Here is a 16,898-nt window from a genome sequence, read left to right on the forward strand (position 1 = left end):
ACCAGCTTCCTGTTCTACACTTGACTTCCTGGGTTGTCAAGAAAGTTGAATGTTCAGAGCCGCTTTGTTTTGTGAGCTTTGATCCTTAAGTGACTTTTTTTTTTAATTGCTAAGGAGTAGTTAAAATAATTAGTAATTAAGTAATATGTGAATTTTGTGGTAGCACTTTGCAGATAAATAGCAATTGCGTACTTCTTAACTCTTTTGAGGACTTGAGTGGGCTTCTTCCTTGTACCATCTATTAGAGGCTCTTCTTCCAAAGAGCAAGCACCTGGATTATCTGGCCCATTGTTTGACCCCCATCTGCCAGAACTTGGTGTGTTTTCAAAAAACAACAAAGATCTCTTCAGTGGAATATGTAATCTTCATTGTTCAAATTCCCAGCCTCTCTTGCTCCATTGGGCAATTAGTATATTTTTATATTCAGAATCTAAGGTGTGCCTAAAAGTTCATGACGAAAGTTCCAGAATGACTTGCTGAATTACTGTACGTATTTGTGAGGATGCTTTTAAGGAAAGGTTTTACGTTGTATACTTTAAATTTTCTGTTTCTTGCGTTGCCTGTAGGTTGTCATTGGGACTCCCACGCTTACACAGAGAGAGAGAATTCTGCAAGTGATTACTTCGAAGATGCCTGTCTCCAGTCACGTTGATTTCGGTCTCCTGGCAGAAATGACAGTTGGCTTTGTTGGTGCTGACCTGACGGCACTCTGTAGGGAGGCTGCCCTGTGTGCCCTTCTTAAGCATGAGAAGGTAAGAGGTGTTGACTTACGACCAGCTATGTTAATCTTCCTGTTAACATGACAAATTAATTTGGGGGTTAAAAGAAGTGATAAAACAATACATTCCTTGGCATGGTTGGCAGTCTCCACAGCTGTTTCCTTGTGTGTGTGTGTGTGTGTGTGTGTGTGTGTGTGTGTGTGTGTGTGTGAACATATATCAGATATACAAATTTATCTTTTATACATATATGTATATTTAAAGCTAAATGTCATATAAGACATGATTGAAGATGAGGAAATGGCTGAGTCTTCCAGGAGGTCTCTGTAGTGAATTTTCTTCACTGTCACAGTAACTCTCTAGAGCTAGAGCCTGGAGCAGCTTGCGAAGATGGTGTCCTTCAGAAGAATCTGACGGATTTGAATTTAAAATGTTTTTTCCCCAAACAGGATTTCTCTGTGTAGTTTTGGAGCTTGTCCTGGAACTCGCTCTGTAGACCAGGCTGGCCTCAAACTCACAGAGATCCTCCTGGCTCTGCCTCCTGAGTGCTGGGATTAAAGGTGTGCACCACCTGGCACAAATTTAAAATTTGTAAGCAGCAACCTCAGACTTACAGAGAAAGGTGGAAAAATGGAACTGACAGATTGTGTCTAGCTTCCATCCAGACAATCCAGTGGTAACATTCTGCTGTATTTACTTCATCATTTCTTTCTTTGCGTGTTTGGGTTTACATGTGTGTCTGTTTTTCTGAAACATTTAGAAATAACCCACAGGCATGATACCACAGAAAGAATTTTAGTCATTGATGATTAACTTCAAAGTTAACCTTGATTTCTAGATTAAGATGGCATGTATAGATGCCAAGATACTGGTTTTTTTTTTTTTTCCCTTTATTATCTATGGGAGAAATAGAGTTTCCTAATCCAAGAGACACTGAGTATTGGAATTATATTTTCTTCAAGACTGTTACTGATTTTCAAATTTTGAATTCATAATTACTTTAAAAATATTTAGGATTATCTTAAATGTAATATTTTTCAATACTACTAATTTAAAAATCAAGTCATTTAGTATCTGATAATCCGAGTCCCTAAACCTCGTCAGCAAATAATAATTTCAGCAGCTGAGGATTCCAGGACATTTCAACTTCATTTATAGCACCCTAAATTATTTTCAGCTAAATAATTTATATCTTTCCTAACTTTTCTGTTATTTTTACCCTAACACTGAAGATGGGACGAAGTTTAATCTGCTGAGTCCTCATCTTAATGGATTTGGTACCAGTCTGCTTAGAGTTTAATGAGATCCTGTGTAAAGGTGTGAGAATGTATGTCCTTTGTGGGGAAGGATGAGAGTTCCAAAGAGGGGAAGGGAGGCACATTTGAGGAGGTGATTTTCTGAGATGCTTGAACTTGAGAGTAGTGATAATTAGACTTATGTGTTCAAAAGAGTTGGGTTTTTTTTTTTTTTTTTTTAAGTTCCTTATGCGTATCTACTATAGAAAAGGCCTACCTAATTTTTGGCTTGATTTTTCTTTTGGGGATAATTTTTCTTCAGAACCAAGACAGTCCTAAGATTGATGAAACAGACTTTCTTGAAGCTTTAAAAAAAATTCAGCCCTCATCGTTTCGGAGTTCTGTTGGACTGATGGACATCAAGCCTGTTGGCTGGGAGCAGATAGGAGGTCTTGAAGATGTAAAGCTGAGGTTAAAGCAGGTAACGGTTACTAATCAGCTTATCCCAGCTGAATCCCAGAGCAGCATTCTGTCTAAAGTGAAGATGCTATAATCAAACTGCACCTGGCATCTTACCCAAATTCCTGCTCATGTGATCTAGTCTGTGTTTAACTAGACTTCTAGAGACATCAAAACTGGTTTTCATATTTCCCGTCTTAATGCTCTTTTAAAATATTTGCTTTAGAGTTCATTATAATCTAGAACACAGGTCAACAGAACTCCCGTGACTAGCTGGATAGTAAATGCTTTAATTTTTGAGACATGCAGGCTGTCTGCCATTCATTAGCCACTGTAGTTTGAGAGCAGGTAAATAAGAACATTTGGCCTGTGTTTCCATGGTTCTGCAGCTGTCCAAAATACTGTATGCACTAAACAGATTCAACATTTTTTCTTGTTATTTTTCCCTAAATAATGCAGTATGCCAACTATGTACATGGTATTTACATTATTTGGGTATTATAAGTGATAGAGATAATTTTCAACAAATGGATGTAGGTCATATGTAAATACTGTGCTTTTTCTCCTGTGTGCTGGAGTTTGAAGCTGTAGGGAGCCTTTCCTATGGGCTTGACTCATTTCATGGTTACAATAGTAAAGTCTGAAAGACATCAGCCACACTCCTTTGTTATGTTCTGTTAGCCTGGCTGTGGGCACTTTCCTACCTTTCTGGGCTCTCTTCTCCCTTCCCTGAAATGTTGGTGCTCTGAGAGACTCGTGGACATCTTTCTTTAAAATTATTTTCATTTTATGCACATTAGTGTTTTGGCTGCATGTATATATGGGTTCCATGTACATACATGGGTTCCACGTGCATACATGGGTTCCACGTACATACATGCCTTCTTTCTGCCTGCGGAGTCAGACAAGGGTGTCAGATGCCCTGGGATTGGAGTTATGGATGATTGGGAGCCGCCATTTAGGTTCTAGGAACCAAACCTAGGCCCTTTATAAGAGCAGCACATGCTCTTAACCACTAAGCATCTGTCTAGCCCAGACATTCTTTCTGCATTCCAAGGTGAGGGTCACAGTGTCCAAGACTGTTCTTAGCTTGAAAAGTCTTGAGTAGACTTTTCTTGAGGTCATTAGGGCTGCTTAGCTGTCTGTCTGCTAGATAACCACAGGGCTGTCAGCATGTTATGCCCAGGGTCTAGTTAATGCCAGGTGTAGGTCACACGCCTTTAATTCCAGTACTCAGGAGGTAGAGGCAGGTGGATTTCAGTGAGTTCGAGGCCAGCCTGGTCTACAGAGTGAGTTCCAGGACAGCCAGAGCTACATAGTGAGACCCTGTCTCGAAAAAAAAAAACAAAACACAACCAAAAAGTAGAGTCCAGCTTATCCACGCCCCTCCACATCTAAGGTTCCCTGTCTGGGTGAATGCAGTCAGCCAGCGGTTCTCTGTGGGAAGAACGGCAGGCGGCAGCTCTGTGAAACGCAGTTCCTTACGTCCCAGTGACCAGGCTGCCCCACCATCTCCATTGCCTGTGGTAATCCAGCTGCACGATTTCTGTGGCATGAGTCATTGCCAGAGATTTTTCGGCTGTCTGAGATCCCTGCCTCAGTTTCCTTTCTTCCAGAGCGCTGCACGTATTTCCGAATTGTCAATTGGAACTTGCAGGGCCCGTTGTGGTCTATCGCCACTTTCCTCCATCGGTCTGCTCACTGCTGGGGCAGTCGAGTGGATGGTTTCAGGCATCTCTTTGTAGTAGCCCTTCTCCTTGGAACGCCTGTTTGGGCCTGGTTGTTTCCCTTGGAGAGAAGCCCTCACCTTCCACTCTTCCTTTCTCGAGGCCACTGTTGGCTCTGCCCCTCTCTAGCAGGAAGCTGGACACTTGTTGGTAGTAAGGTTTATGTCTAACTTATATCGAGTTTCCCAGTCTGTTAAATGATTGTCAGGCCATTTACCTTTGAGTGACTTCTTCACTGTCAGTGACATTTATTGAGTGCCTGCTTTAGGCAAGTGTTACTCCGGGTATTGGGGATTTAGGTGTGAACTCTGCTGATTTTGTAGCAAGAACAGAGTGACCAATCCCACCTAGAAAGAGAAGAGTAATGAGCTATAATGTTCTAAGTAAGGTGGAAGGCAGTACAGGCTGTGGCTGGGAGAAGCGGGCTCTACTCTGCCTAGGGTTCCTGGGGAAGACTTCTCCAAGCAGGTAATTTGAGCTAAGGCTTGAGAGATAGAGAATAGCTACCTGGGGGTAGAGAGATGGCTCAGCAGTTAAGAGTACTTGTTTTCTCTTGCAGAGACCAGATTCAGTTCCCAGTGCCCATATGGTGACTCACAACCATCCATAACAGTTCTAGGGGATCCAGTGACTTCTTCTGACCTCTTCAGGGACCAGGCATGCACATGATGCACAGACATACATGCAGGCAAAACACCCAAGCACACAAATTAAAAGATAATTAAAAGTTTAAAAGGGAGAATACTCAGGCATCACACGGTATCCCAAGTGAAAGCCGTTGAGTACAGATGAGCCAAGTAGTAGGGATCTGGGTTCCTGGGCCGGTGGGGATGGGAGGCTGTTTCAGCTCATCAGGCTCTGGGAAGTGCCGGATAGGGGAGGGATTTGGCATGTGCCTGCTACACTAACATCTCTCTGTCTCCCTGCTTGTTGACAGTGTGTTGAGTGGCCTCTGAGGTTCCCTCAGGAATTTGCTAGGATGGGTCTGAAACAGCCAAAGGGTGTTCTCCTCTATGGTCCCCCTGGATGTGCTAAAACCACTCTGGTGAGAGCCCTGGCCACAAGCTGTCACTGCTCCTTCATGTCAGTGAGCGGAGCCGACCTCTTTTCACCTTATGTTGGAGATTCAGAGAAAGTCTTGTCTCAGGTTTGTTTATTTTTAAGTATTGTTTTTTCCCTAGTTGTAAAAGTTATCCATGCGTAAGTTTAAATAAGAACCCTCCTCCCTGTGATCCATCCACCTATTACTACTGTTTCGTGAAGTTCCTCTCTCTGGCTTTGAATAAGGTTGAGGTAAGGTTTTATCATTCTGCAATTTTATCTTTTTAAAATGTATTTTTAATTTTAAAAAATTATTACATATGTGTGTGTCCAGGTGTGGTATGTGCACCTGTGTGCAGGTACTCACATAGACCAGAAGAGGATGCTGGATCCGCTAGAGCTGGAGTTGCAGGGGATCATGAGTCCCCAGTGTGGGTACTAGCCGCTGAACTCAGGGCCTCTGTAAAAGCAGTAAGCACTCTTAACCCCTTAGCCATCTCTCCAGCCCTTTTATCTTGGTTTTTAAAGTTAAACATTTGTCATCAGGTGGATATAGTGACATATTCCTTTAATTCAATACCCAGGAGACAGGGGCAGGCAGATTTCTATGAGTTCCAGGCCAGCCCTGGGCTACATAATGAAATCCTGACTTAAAACAACATTATCACTTCTGAAATTCCAGTTAAATATCTTTTAAGAAGACAACTTTTTAACCACTCTCATTGGCCCTTCTTTTATTTACTAATTCCCCAAATTCTTAAGCACTTAGAATCTTCATTTTTCTGTTTTAATAATTGCAAATAGCAAAGAGAAAATAGTCACCGGAATGGCGTGTGACATTATGTTTTTTTTCCCTCACTAAGGTATTTCGACAAGCAAGAGCCAATACTCCAGCACTTGTGTTTTTGGATGAAATTGACTCAGTCTTGGGGTCTCGCTCAGTCGGCACCTTGGGATGTGATGCTCGGGAGCGAGTTCTTTCAGTTCTGCTGAATGAACTCGATGGTGTGGGAGTTAGGACGGTAGAGAGAAGAGGGAGCAAATCAGACCACCAGGGTAAATACCAGGAGCTGGGAACATGAAGCCTTGCTCCTTAGCCAGAGTGCACCATAGTTCCAGGCCAGCATTCCTGTCTGCGTGCTGCCATGTCCTAGGCTGAATTCATCTTATGGAGGGTTTATATGAGTTCACTTGAATTCTTGGGACTTTTATAGAGCTGATAAAAATTGTGATTTGGGCAGAAAAAGAGAAAAGTGTTATAATTATCTTAGATGTGAATTCTCTCATGTGTATATCCTGAAGAAGGACTTACCCTTCTTCAGTTACAAAACAAACTAGTACTTGAGTAACTTCAGTAATTGAAAGCAAATAAAGATGGCTTTTGGAGTCCTCTGCCTCTGTGAGCCTCTTCCCCAGATACAGTGGTTTCTTGTTGTCCCCAGAAGGTAATTTCTGATTTCTTTTATAATAGTCATAGTCCTGTTTGGGTCCCATTTTTTAAATTATTCCACAGAAGGAGCATTTTAACTACTCTGTAGAAATAAAACACTGTAATTAGAAGGGACCCATGATAACTTGATCTCATGATGCAGGGATTCCTTGTACAGCAGCCCATTAGCATGCTGGGAAACTGCTGCTTTGAATGGTAAACACTGGAGAATCACTTGGATTATTCAACTCAGTGAATAGTTTTGATTTTAGGTCTTGCCATGTCTTGCTTTTAACTGTTGCTTCTCTTGGGCTTGGGATTGTATGTAATTGAGAGATAGAGTGACTGCCTGGTCTGAACAAACCCTGTGTGCTATCCTAGCACCACACAAAGTCAGATGTGCTGGAACATGCTGGTAAACCCAGTGCTTGGGAGGTGTGAGCAAGGGAGCAGAAGTTTAAGGTCCTTTTTGTTGGGTAAAGAGTTTTGGGACAGCCTAGGGTACAAGAGACCCTGCTTCCAACAGAAGCACATGTTGCTTCACATCCAGGGTTTTCATAACTGCAACTCAGGTTGATTATTTCTGCCTCTGGAAGGAAAAATGGAAAGTAAATTTCCATTGGGGATATTGAAAGCTATACCTTCCAGAACTCTGGGTCCCCATTAGTCATGCATTCTGCCTTGGTAAGCAGTCTCTTTGTATTGTCATTCACGGGCGCCTGAGTGGACTTGGGCACCAGCCAGGTGTTCTTCCATCTGGCTTTTCATCAGTTCTCACAGGGAGAAATGCCTGTCAGGACACACACAGGTAGCTTTCAGACACACAGGTAGCTCTTTGATTAGTGAGTTGTTTGTGGGGTGGCTTGATATCAGGAAGGTGCCTGGGATGGTGAGTAAGCATCCTGGCTCCAAGGAAAGCTTATCCCTGTTCAAACACAGCACATTGCCATATGTGACTTACTAGAAAGGATTTTAATAATAACGGTTTGTTGACATTACTTTGTATTGTGTTTTCCCTCAGTATACCAAGAAATGCTTCATCGGAATGTCATGATTGTTGTGGCAACAAATAGGCCTGACGTTTTAGATGATGCCTTGTTACGACCTGGAAGACTGGATAAGATGATCTATGTCCCCCCTCCTGATGGAGAGGTAAAGACTGATGTTTCCTCTGCGCTGAGCAGTGCATCCATGTCTGCCTGGGAGCATGTCTGGCCTGAACTCCAGACTGAGTGCAGGCGGACCTTGTGCTCCACTCTCATTGTTCAGTGCTGGTCTCCAGTTCTTTGCTTGCTAGCTCTTCGTGAAGTCTTTGTCCACCCATGCCGGTTCCCTGGCCCTGCCTTCAGGAAAACGCTCCTGAAGTGATTTCCGAGGGCACTGCATGTCCCTGAGCCCCAGACTGGAGGAGGTGCTGAAGGGGCTTTGGCAGTGTCTGGGTCTGCAGGGATTGCCGTGTGTCCCGTCAGGAACTCCCAGAGAAACCACCCGGCAGATAGTGAAGGGCTCCAAGAACTAAGTTTTCCTTCCTTGGGCTTTTATCAAGTTTTAAAGAGATTAAAAAAAAAAAAAAAAAGTAAATGTCTGATGCTTCTAAATGTATTTGATAATTCATGTGCTTGTTTCTAAGACTGTTGTGGTAGCACTGTTTGTTCCCAAAAGAGAGCCATCTTGTCTCATAAGGAGAAATGGTTATGATTGGCTACTTTAAACCGTAATTAAGAAAATACTTATTTTACCATTGCTGTGTGGACCATTGATGACTCAGTCTCTTTCAGAAGTAAGAGTGATTTTTAATTGAATATGAACACACACACACACACACACAAATACACATACCATGCACATATACCACACCCACAAATACACACACTACACAGACACCACACACACACACACACACACACACACACACACACACACACGCACGCACTTTGTAACACGATTAAACAATTTGAACTTCAGATGTTTAATGTATCAGTGTTGAACATAAATGTTAAGGACTGTAAATATTTTGTTTTTGTTTTGTTCCAGGGCAGGCTTTCTATTTTAAAAGTCTGTACGACCAACATGCCAATAGGGCCTGATGTTTCGTTAGAAAAGCTAGCAGCAGAAACATGTTTTTTCTCCGGAGCTGATCTTAGAAACCTCTGCAAAGAAGTAAGTTTGTACTGTTTTATTTCCAGGCAGAAAGGGTCACTGGCTTTTCTTTTTCTGTAAACTTGATTAACTATCAGTTCAGAAGAACGCGTAGATCTTGAGGATGTGATGTTGAATGACTGAAGCGGCCATACTTTTACCACTGACACTTGTGTCGGGAAGATTATTGGTGTTCCAGAATCTTCCTTGGACCCTTCCTACCCTCTGTCCCCTGCTGCCCCCAAAGGTCACACTCTGCCCACTCCTGCCCTGGAGACCTCCTGCAGCTTTTGGGGTTTCAGTCTCTATACTCTGCCATGAAGCTTGTCTGTGGTGGGAGGGTGGAGCTGCATCTTCCGTACGTGTCCATGGCTACAAGGAGAATTGCTGGGCCAGGAAACGTGCCATCTTTTGTTTTAGGAGTAATGCCGTGTAAACTTTCTTACCTCCAGGTCAAGGTTCCTCTCATCTTAGACTATACACAAGAGTGTATGTTACTCTGCAGTTTAAGGCTAGGTGTTTAATGTACAAAAAGCTGTGGTGAGGGTGGATTTAACTTAAAACCTTAACTTTTAGCTTAGTGACTTTGATGGCATTGGACTCCTTTGATGTGAGACCAAAGATTGACAACCAGATTGTAGTGTGATGTTCCTATAAGTTCTAAAGTGAAGCAAAGTAACTGACCTCTCTTGCTTGTCTCTGTCTTCAGGCCGCCTTGTTTGCTCTGCAGGAGAACGGACTGGAAGCAACCATGGTGAATCAGGAGCACTTCAGAGAATCACTCAGGACCGTGAAGCCATCCTTAAGTCAGAAAGGCTTGACTCTGTATGAAAACCTGTTTAAGAAAGGACTTTCTAACTTGGAAGATAATTAAATTTTTATTTTATTCGGCTTTTCACTTGCTTGTGGTTTGCAACTTTACACTTTCATAGGACTGAGAGAGACAGAGAGAGGCCGAGAAACTTGGCCTGGTAAAGACCGTTTTACTTCTCGAAGGTATACCAAAACGCTATAATAAAAAGTGTGTGTGTGTGAGATTTTGTTGGGATAATCATTTTGGCGAGATCTCTCTCTGTGACTTGGAAGTGATGCCATGCTTACAGAAGAGTTGTGGGAATCGAGCAGCATTCTCAGCCCAGATTCTCCAGTTTAGCAGCATTCGGTCAGTTGTTCTCTCTCCTCCACACACCGTCTTCTCCACGGTTTGAGACTAGAATACAGTCCAGTGTCACTCAGCTCGGGGATGACGCGAAGAAGTGTGTCATTAGGCAGTTTTGTCCTGAACGACATAGAGTAGTGTGGTTATCCGAGCCAGACAGTGACTGCACCACCAGGTATGACAGTCGTGGGAGTTCACTGTTGTACGTGCCTGGCACTCAAACATCGTCTAACTCGTGGCTCTGTGTACATGACGCTCCATTATAGCTAGCGTTTAGTGGGTGCGTCTCACAAATAAAATTGTCTTATACTACAGTTCACTCACCATACTCAGGAGGTTTAACATTGACACAGTATTTGAATGTATCCAGTGAATGTCTCTCTGTGTCCCAGTGATGTCCTATGTTCATCTTTCCTGTCAGACGGTCTAGTCTGGGATTACAGAGTTTAGTTGTCATGTGTTCCGTGTCTTTGCTTGGAAATGCTTCTCAGTCTTTTTTTGCCTCAACAGCTTTGAAACACAAACCAGTGTTTTGAAGACAGCCCCTAGGTCTGTGTCTGCCAGCACTTCTCGGGTGTAGGTTTTGTGTCACCGCTGGATGTCCTCAGTGTCACCGCTGGATGTCCTCCGTGTCACTGCTGGATGTCCTCGCTGTCACCGCTGGAGGCACAGTGCTCTCCTCATTGTTGGTGACCTTCATTCTGTTCACTCAGTATTGTTGGGTTTTTCTATTGTATCCTTAACTTTCGTTTCGTAATTTGTCTGTATACATCTATTTTTATAGACGCAATTAAGAATTAAAAACCCTTCCAGTGCTAAAACCCCAGAAGTAATGATAGTGCACAATTTTTTACTGCTTCCATTACTGGCAGTGTGCAAGGGGCACCTTAACTGGGCTGTTCCTCACTCAGGGTGGCATCTAGGTGCCTGTCACCGAAATGCCCAAGAAATGGCAGAGCCTGACCAGGATATCCTGTGACTCAGTTTCTATGATCAGAAGATTGCTCTGGACAACTCCAAGGCTATTTAAAATTATTTTGCTTTTACTTCCATTTTATAGTATACTAACCTGGTTTTCATGACATTCTCACACATGTGTACTTTGTATTGCTTTTCTCCACCCTTCCTTCTCACTGGTCTACTCTGTTACCCCAGAGTACCCATTCCACTTTCATGCCAAAAACATGAGATTATTAACCAACCGGTAAAAATAGTTCAGAGAACGCTTGATCCCCAGAAGAACCCTAACCCCATCTGAATGGAGGAGGAGGAGGAGGAGGAGGAGGAGGAGTGGATATGGGATAGAAGGGAGGTGGGGGGAGGAAGCGGGAGGAGAGGAGGGAGGGGAAACTGGTTAGTATGTAAAATAAAGGGAAACAATAGTTTGGATATAAGGAAATGTGACTGGATTTAAGACCCACTCCCCAGAAGGGAACCCAAGCCTGATACTGTACTGGCCAAGAGCCTACAGTTGGGAAGTTCAGAGGCCCCAGGGGTGAGCATACTACAATTTCTATGCTAACTGGGCCTAGCATAACTGCCCTTTAAATCCGTGTCTTTCCTGGTAGATGAGTGCTTAGTGGTTAGTCCAGAAACCCACGACTGATTAAAATGCCGGGCAGTGGTGGAACACACCTTTAATCCCAGTACTCGGGAGGCAGAGCCAGGCGGATCTCTGCGAGTTCGAGGCTAGCCTGGGCTATAGAGTGAGTTCCAGGAAAGGCGCAAAGCTACACAGAGAAACCCTGTCTCGAAAAACAAAACAAACTAAAATAAAATAAAATAAAATGCAGAGGCTAAATTGCCAACCGAGCACTTAGCCACAAATAGAAACATCTATATCATACCCTCCCTCAAGGTTCAAAGGCCACCATGGAAGAGTGTGTGTAAAGAACCAGAGGTGGTGGGGGACTGGAACTTGACAGTGTCTCCTGGACATGACAGGATCAGTACTCTCATGAACTCATGGCAGCTGGGTGCCTCCACAGGACCTGAGGAAGATTAAACTAGTCAACAGTTCATCATGGAGGGGGAAGGAGTTCATGATCCCACACCCTTAACTGAGGAGCTATAGGCGGTGGCTTTTCCAGAAGGGAGAATCAGTTTTCTTTAAGGATGTGGCCCCCTAGCAGGTGGCCATGCTCCAGGAGATGACCCCACACCCCAGAGTATATGAGAAGCAAAACACAAAATCCCACAAAGTTGGGAGGGTAGGGAGGTAGGAATGGATCTGGGAGGAGCTGGAGGAAGTGTGGAGGTGAATGTGATCAAAATACTTTGAATGAAATTCTCAAAAGTGTAAAAGATGTTCTCTTTTTGCTCAGTTGCACACATCTGATACCAACACTCAATTGGCTTAATGGGGATCTTAATTAAGTCTGAGGCCTGGGCAATGTTGTAGTAAGATGCTGTCCCCACCCCCATACCCCCAAAAGTTTCTTTACTGCAGAGGGTTTTGTACTGGAAATTTAACCCAGGCCACAGGATCATGCAACTTTTTGACATTGTGACATAATATCATCATCTGTAAATGTGTTGGGCTGTCCTGCAGCTCAGGGCCCAGGGGTTGGTCATAGGCTGGACACTCTAGTACATCCTAAGCTAGAGTTTTCCCACTGAAATACAACTTCACCCTTAACGTAATTTAAAATAACTTTTGAAGTAACCAGGCTTGTTTTGACTTAAAGGGTGCACTAAGTGATGGTGCTAGGAGCCAGACTTCCCTTCTGATTCCATCTCTACCACGCACTAACTGCATGCCTTGAGCATCTCTGCGTCTAGTATCTCCCCTCCGCACCCTGCCCTGGTCCGAGGGATCCGGCTCAATGTCTGGCGCACAGCCGCTGGCCTAGCGGAATTATTTCCAAAGCAAACTGCCAGCCTAAGTTGCTGCGTTAGGGGTGCCCCAAAGACGAAGCCAACAGTCAGAGTCCACAGCAGAAATGGATACCTGGTATCTTCTGCAGTTGAATTTTGTTTATTTTCCCTTAACTCTCTCTTTCTTTCTTTCTTTCTTTTTTTTTTTTTAAGCAATCAGGACACTGATTTACTTTTTAGCAATCTCCATGTGCGCGACGTGTCACGTTTTAGAACTTTTATGTGGTTGAATTTGGTCAAATTTACCAAACTGCCCTGCACCTGACATCGTCTCCTGGTACTTCCGGGGAAAGGTGGCAATCAAGTCTGGCGCCCCTGCCCTCCCTTACTCCTCCCTCCAACCCTCTTTTTAGAAGGGCTGAGTGTCTTTCACCCAGACTTTGGCCATCACACAGGAACCTGGACCTCCCAGACTTTTGGAAGTGCAGGGCGGGGACAGAGAGTGATGGGGGACCGCGGGAAGGGACCGCACGCACGGAAGGACCGCGGTCAGCCGCCGCGCTGCGCTATCGTCCTGCAGGGGGCGCGCGCGAGCTGGCTCCGTGCGAGTCCGTCGTCCGACTGGTCCCCGCGTGACCCGAGCCAGCGGTTGGCTTATAAGGCCGGCTCGCTGCTGGGCGTTAACACCTCCTGACCAGAGCCACCCCAGGTGCGTCTCCTCCTGGGAAGTTCTGCCGCCGAGCGGGCCCTCGCCCGACCGTCTGCGTCTGTTGGACGGCCGGGTACCCCGGCCCCCAGGGAGGATGTTTTTGACCAGTATCTTGGATTTTTCCTTCTTCTAGATTTGGAATTCTACACTAAAGTCATCATGGGCATTTTCCAGAGACTGATGAAAAATAAGGAAGTAAGTTTTAAAAGCAACCGATAAATCGTGACTTCTGATGGTCATTACTATTTTTTTTTTAAAGGGGAGAGAGAAAAGATGGTGACGATTTTGAATTTGTATACTATTTTGTTGTATTCCGGAGGCTTCATACTGAATGTACACACCCCACCTGTTCTCTCTTAGCTCATTCCTTTGGCGGTTATCATAAGTACGGCGGCCATCGGAGCTACGTCTTTCGCCTTGTATGCTTTGCAAAAAACCGACGTGGTGTAAGTACTAACACCCCCTGTCTGCTCTTCTCCTACCTGCGGATTCTGAAACAGGCTGTCGCTGTCTGGGGTTTTTCCCCTACGAATCAGAATATCAAAATGTGCGCTGAAAAACAACTGGTCTCCGAGAGACTGACAGACAGTGACATTTGTGGGGTTTTGTTTGTTTGTTTGTTTGTTTTTGTTTTTTATGTCTGAACCCTCAACTCTCGGGTAGTGAAGTAAATTTTTATCAGTTTATAAATTTAGGCTTTGAAACTAAAATACTTAAAAAGCACTTGGGGTACATATTACCTAACACAATTGTTTTAAGTTTCAAAATTTCAACTTATTAGAAAGTTCTTTCCTAGTGTGGTAGAATTGAAACATTCTGCTATCTGCAATGAACTCTATTCTCAACTTTGGGTAAAGAGAAACAGTAAGCCTTGTCTCCTGGGATGCAAGGAAAAGATACTGAAACTGACGGTGGCTAGTTCAAGGTTCAGGGAGAGCAGGGGCTCTCACATCAGAAGGTGGTGGTGCCTGGAGCCAGCGCCTGCCTGCGCAGCTCAAGCCCAGCCCCCATCCCTTCTAGAAACCCGGGGAGCCCCTTCCTGCTTGTCCTCTCACCCCCATCGCTACCTGTTTGTGGGAGCAGTCTCCAAGCCGCCCCCAAAGCAAACAGACCTCTTACCTGGCCCTGCAGAGGAAGGGATCCGCGCTGGAAACAAAGCCTGAGTTTTCAGCTGTTAGAGCTGGTGATGAAAGTTAACAGTTCCGCTGTGGAGACCAAATCTGTCTCCAGAAATTTTATAGACCCAATCTCTCTCAGGTTTGTGTAAATGAATTTACCTTCATTTCGTTAATCTTCTTTTATTTTTAGTATTGATCGAAAAAGAAACCCAGAGCCTTGGGAGAGGGTGGATCCTACTCAACCTCAGAAGGTATTACTGAAGTTACAGTGTGTGATTGACACTCAGCCCGAACCTTTTCCAGCAAAGCAGACTGTAGCCCTTGTACAGCCAGGAACATTCAGTGCCACTTGGAAAACAGTGGTCCAGAGACCTCGCTCAGTCTTTGCTCTGTTCTGCTCAGACACTGTGGACAGTCAGGCTTCTCTGAATCTGTGAAATGACCACGATAATAAAACTTGCCCTTAGCGCTCACAGAATCTAAATACAGAGCCTTTTAGCACAGTGCCCAGCCCATACTTAGCACTCAAGCATAAATCTTCATCATTTTTGAAATATTTACCTTGTTTCTCTATTACCTAAAATTAATATAAGGTGGAATAAACAATAGGAATTCCTGAAAATGGGAGTGGACCCCCCCCCAGTGGAATTAGCTATAATTTACTCATTTTCCATAGACTATTCCGAAGTTTAAGTATTTGTTGGGGGGCGGGGAGTCACACCGTGCTGTGGCTCATGTGTGTGGAGGTCAGAGGATGACTGAGGTCTCCAGTTCTCTTCTCCCACCACGTGGATCTCAGGTTGTCAGCCACTGAGCCATCTTGCCATCTCACTGGCCTAAGTTTTAATTTCCATAATTTAAATATTCTGAAGGCTAGAAGCATGGGGGTCAGAATGAACACCCCTGAGGGCTGCTAGCAAAGACATTACAAAAAGCAAAACTCTGATAACATTTAAGTCAAGGAGAGGCATTCGGGATCTTTGTAACTGTGTCTCCTAGGGCCTGGGATGAGAAAGCACTGGTGGGGAGGAATGGGGATGTCTGGATGAGAACTGATTGGGTCGTTTGTGCCTCCATGAAGCAACTGCAAGGAGGAAATTTTAAGAGCCTACTGTGTGTCTTGCCCTGTGCTTGGACCATGGTCCATCCATTTAATGGAATGGCTGTACCTCTTAAATTCGAATGCTGTCTCAGCAAATTAAAAGTCTTGGAACTACTAATGAAAGAAGGGCAAGCGTACGACAGCTCTCCCTGATCCTGAGACCCAGGGGCTTTAGGGGATGGAGTGGTAGAAATAGACCAGTCTGCGATTCTGTGCCTGTTTCAGAGAGGGAAGAGGTGGTTCTCTGACTACTATGGGGCTTGCTTTCTGTTTTTCAAGCTTATGACCATCAACCAGGAGTGGAAGGCAGTGGAAGAGCTGCAGAAAGTCCGGAGGGCAACCAGATGATGGCTCTTGGCTCCTCCCTTCTGTAGAGCACTCTATGAATCTGGTGGAAACACTTCCGCACAGACTAGCTCTTGAGACCAGTGTGCGGAAATGCTTCTGCTACGTTTGTAGGGTTTGCCTGCTTTCTTTGGATCCTGTGTAAGCAACTGAAGGTAGCACACAGTCCGGAAACAGTTTTCTGTGTTTACTGGTGTAAATTTTAATTTTACATTTGAAATTTTATGTTCCCGATGCTTGGGGGTATTCCTTGAAATGTATAAACATGTATAAATTAGATTACTAGCTGTAATAAAATATTATTTATGCAAGAGATCTCAAAAATTATTTGACTTTAAAAGCGGGGGAACATCTTTTTATGGGGGAAAAAAAAGCACATTTTAAAGTATAAAACTCCATCTTGTAAGCGTCATCAAGTGCATATTTCTAAGTTTTACTCCAAGCGCACCCACCTTCACCCAGGAAACCTGGTGAGCAGGTGTTGTTCGCAGTAAGGCAAAGAACAAGTGTAAGATTTGGAAGACTGTGGATGTGGAAAGTTCAGTGAGAGGGTTGTATGAAGGGCTAGTGAACAGGAATCAGAGATCAGCCCTCAGATGCCAGTGGGAACCCTGCTGCTCCCAGGAGGGTGGAGAGGGCTGGATGGGGGGTGGTGGAGGTAGGAGGAATGGGAAGGGACTGGGGAACCCTGGCCAGTGCCCTGTAGAGTCTGGCAGAGACTTGAGAGAGATGGTTTAATTATACCCATAATGCTTCTCCATCTCCCCAGCCCCTCATCCCCCTACCCTCATCTCTTGACTGCTCTTAAAAAATGGGACCAAGTAGGAAGTTGTTTTTCATGGAATACAAAGTGAATTGAGATATAATTCACATGTCTTAGTAGTCACCCACTCACATTG

At 44.3% G+C, this 16,898-nt stretch overlaps 2 protein-coding genes across 2 annotated transcripts in view; both read left to right on the plus strand.

The window, feature by feature from the left end:
* Positions 1–9,786, plus strand: part of Spata5l1 (spermatogenesis associated 5 like 1) — an 11,273-nt gene extending 1,487 nt beyond the window's left edge. The window contains exons 2-8 of the mRNA XM_036186588.1: positions 567–752; positions 2,277–2,435; positions 5,078–5,287; positions 6,045–6,237; positions 7,632–7,762; positions 8,645–8,770; positions 9,459–9,786. Coding sequence (XP_036042481.1) covers positions 567–752; positions 2,277–2,435; positions 5,078–5,287; positions 6,045–6,237; positions 7,632–7,762; positions 8,645–8,770; positions 9,459–9,623 — 1,170 coding nt within the window. The 3' untranslated portion in view covers positions 9,624–9,786. The remainder of the gene's footprint in view (positions 1–566; positions 753–2,276; positions 2,436–5,077; positions 5,288–6,044; positions 6,238–7,631; positions 7,763–8,644; positions 8,771–9,458) is intronic.
* A 3,506-nt stretch (positions 9,787–13,292) lies between these two features.
* On the plus strand, positions 13,293–16,298 carry C4H15orf48 (chromosome 4 C15orf48 homolog). Its single transcript, XM_036186146.1, has 4 exons — positions 13,293–13,629; positions 13,795–13,880; positions 14,743–14,803; positions 15,934–16,298. Exons 1-4 carry the CDS (start codon positions 13,594–13,596, stop codon positions 16,000–16,002), a joined length of 252 nt encoding a protein of 83 aa, XP_036042039.1. The 5' UTR covers positions 13,293–13,593; the 3' UTR covers positions 16,003–16,298.
* The last annotated feature ends 600 nt before the right edge of the window (positions 16,299–16,898 follow it).

This window comes from Onychomys torridus, chromosome 4 (assembly GCF_903995425.1).
Source record: "Onychomys torridus chromosome 4, mOncTor1.1, whole genome shotgun sequence".
In the NCBI taxonomy this organism is placed as follows: Eukaryota; Metazoa; Chordata; class Mammalia; order Rodentia; family Cricetidae; genus Onychomys; species Onychomys torridus.

Coding starts and splice junctions, on each gene's coding strand:
- C4H15orf48 (XM_036186146.1), top strand. CDS start 13,594: ATGGGCATTTTCCAGAGACTGATGAAAAATAAGGAA. Junction 13,630..13,794: donor GACTGATGAAAAATAAGGAA/GTAAGTTTTAAA, acceptor GTTCTCTCTTAG/CTCATTCCTTTGGCGGTTAT. Junction 13,881..14,742: donor TTGCAAAAAACCGACGTGGT/GTAAGTACTAAC, acceptor TTTTATTTTTAG/TATTGATCGAAAAAGAAACC.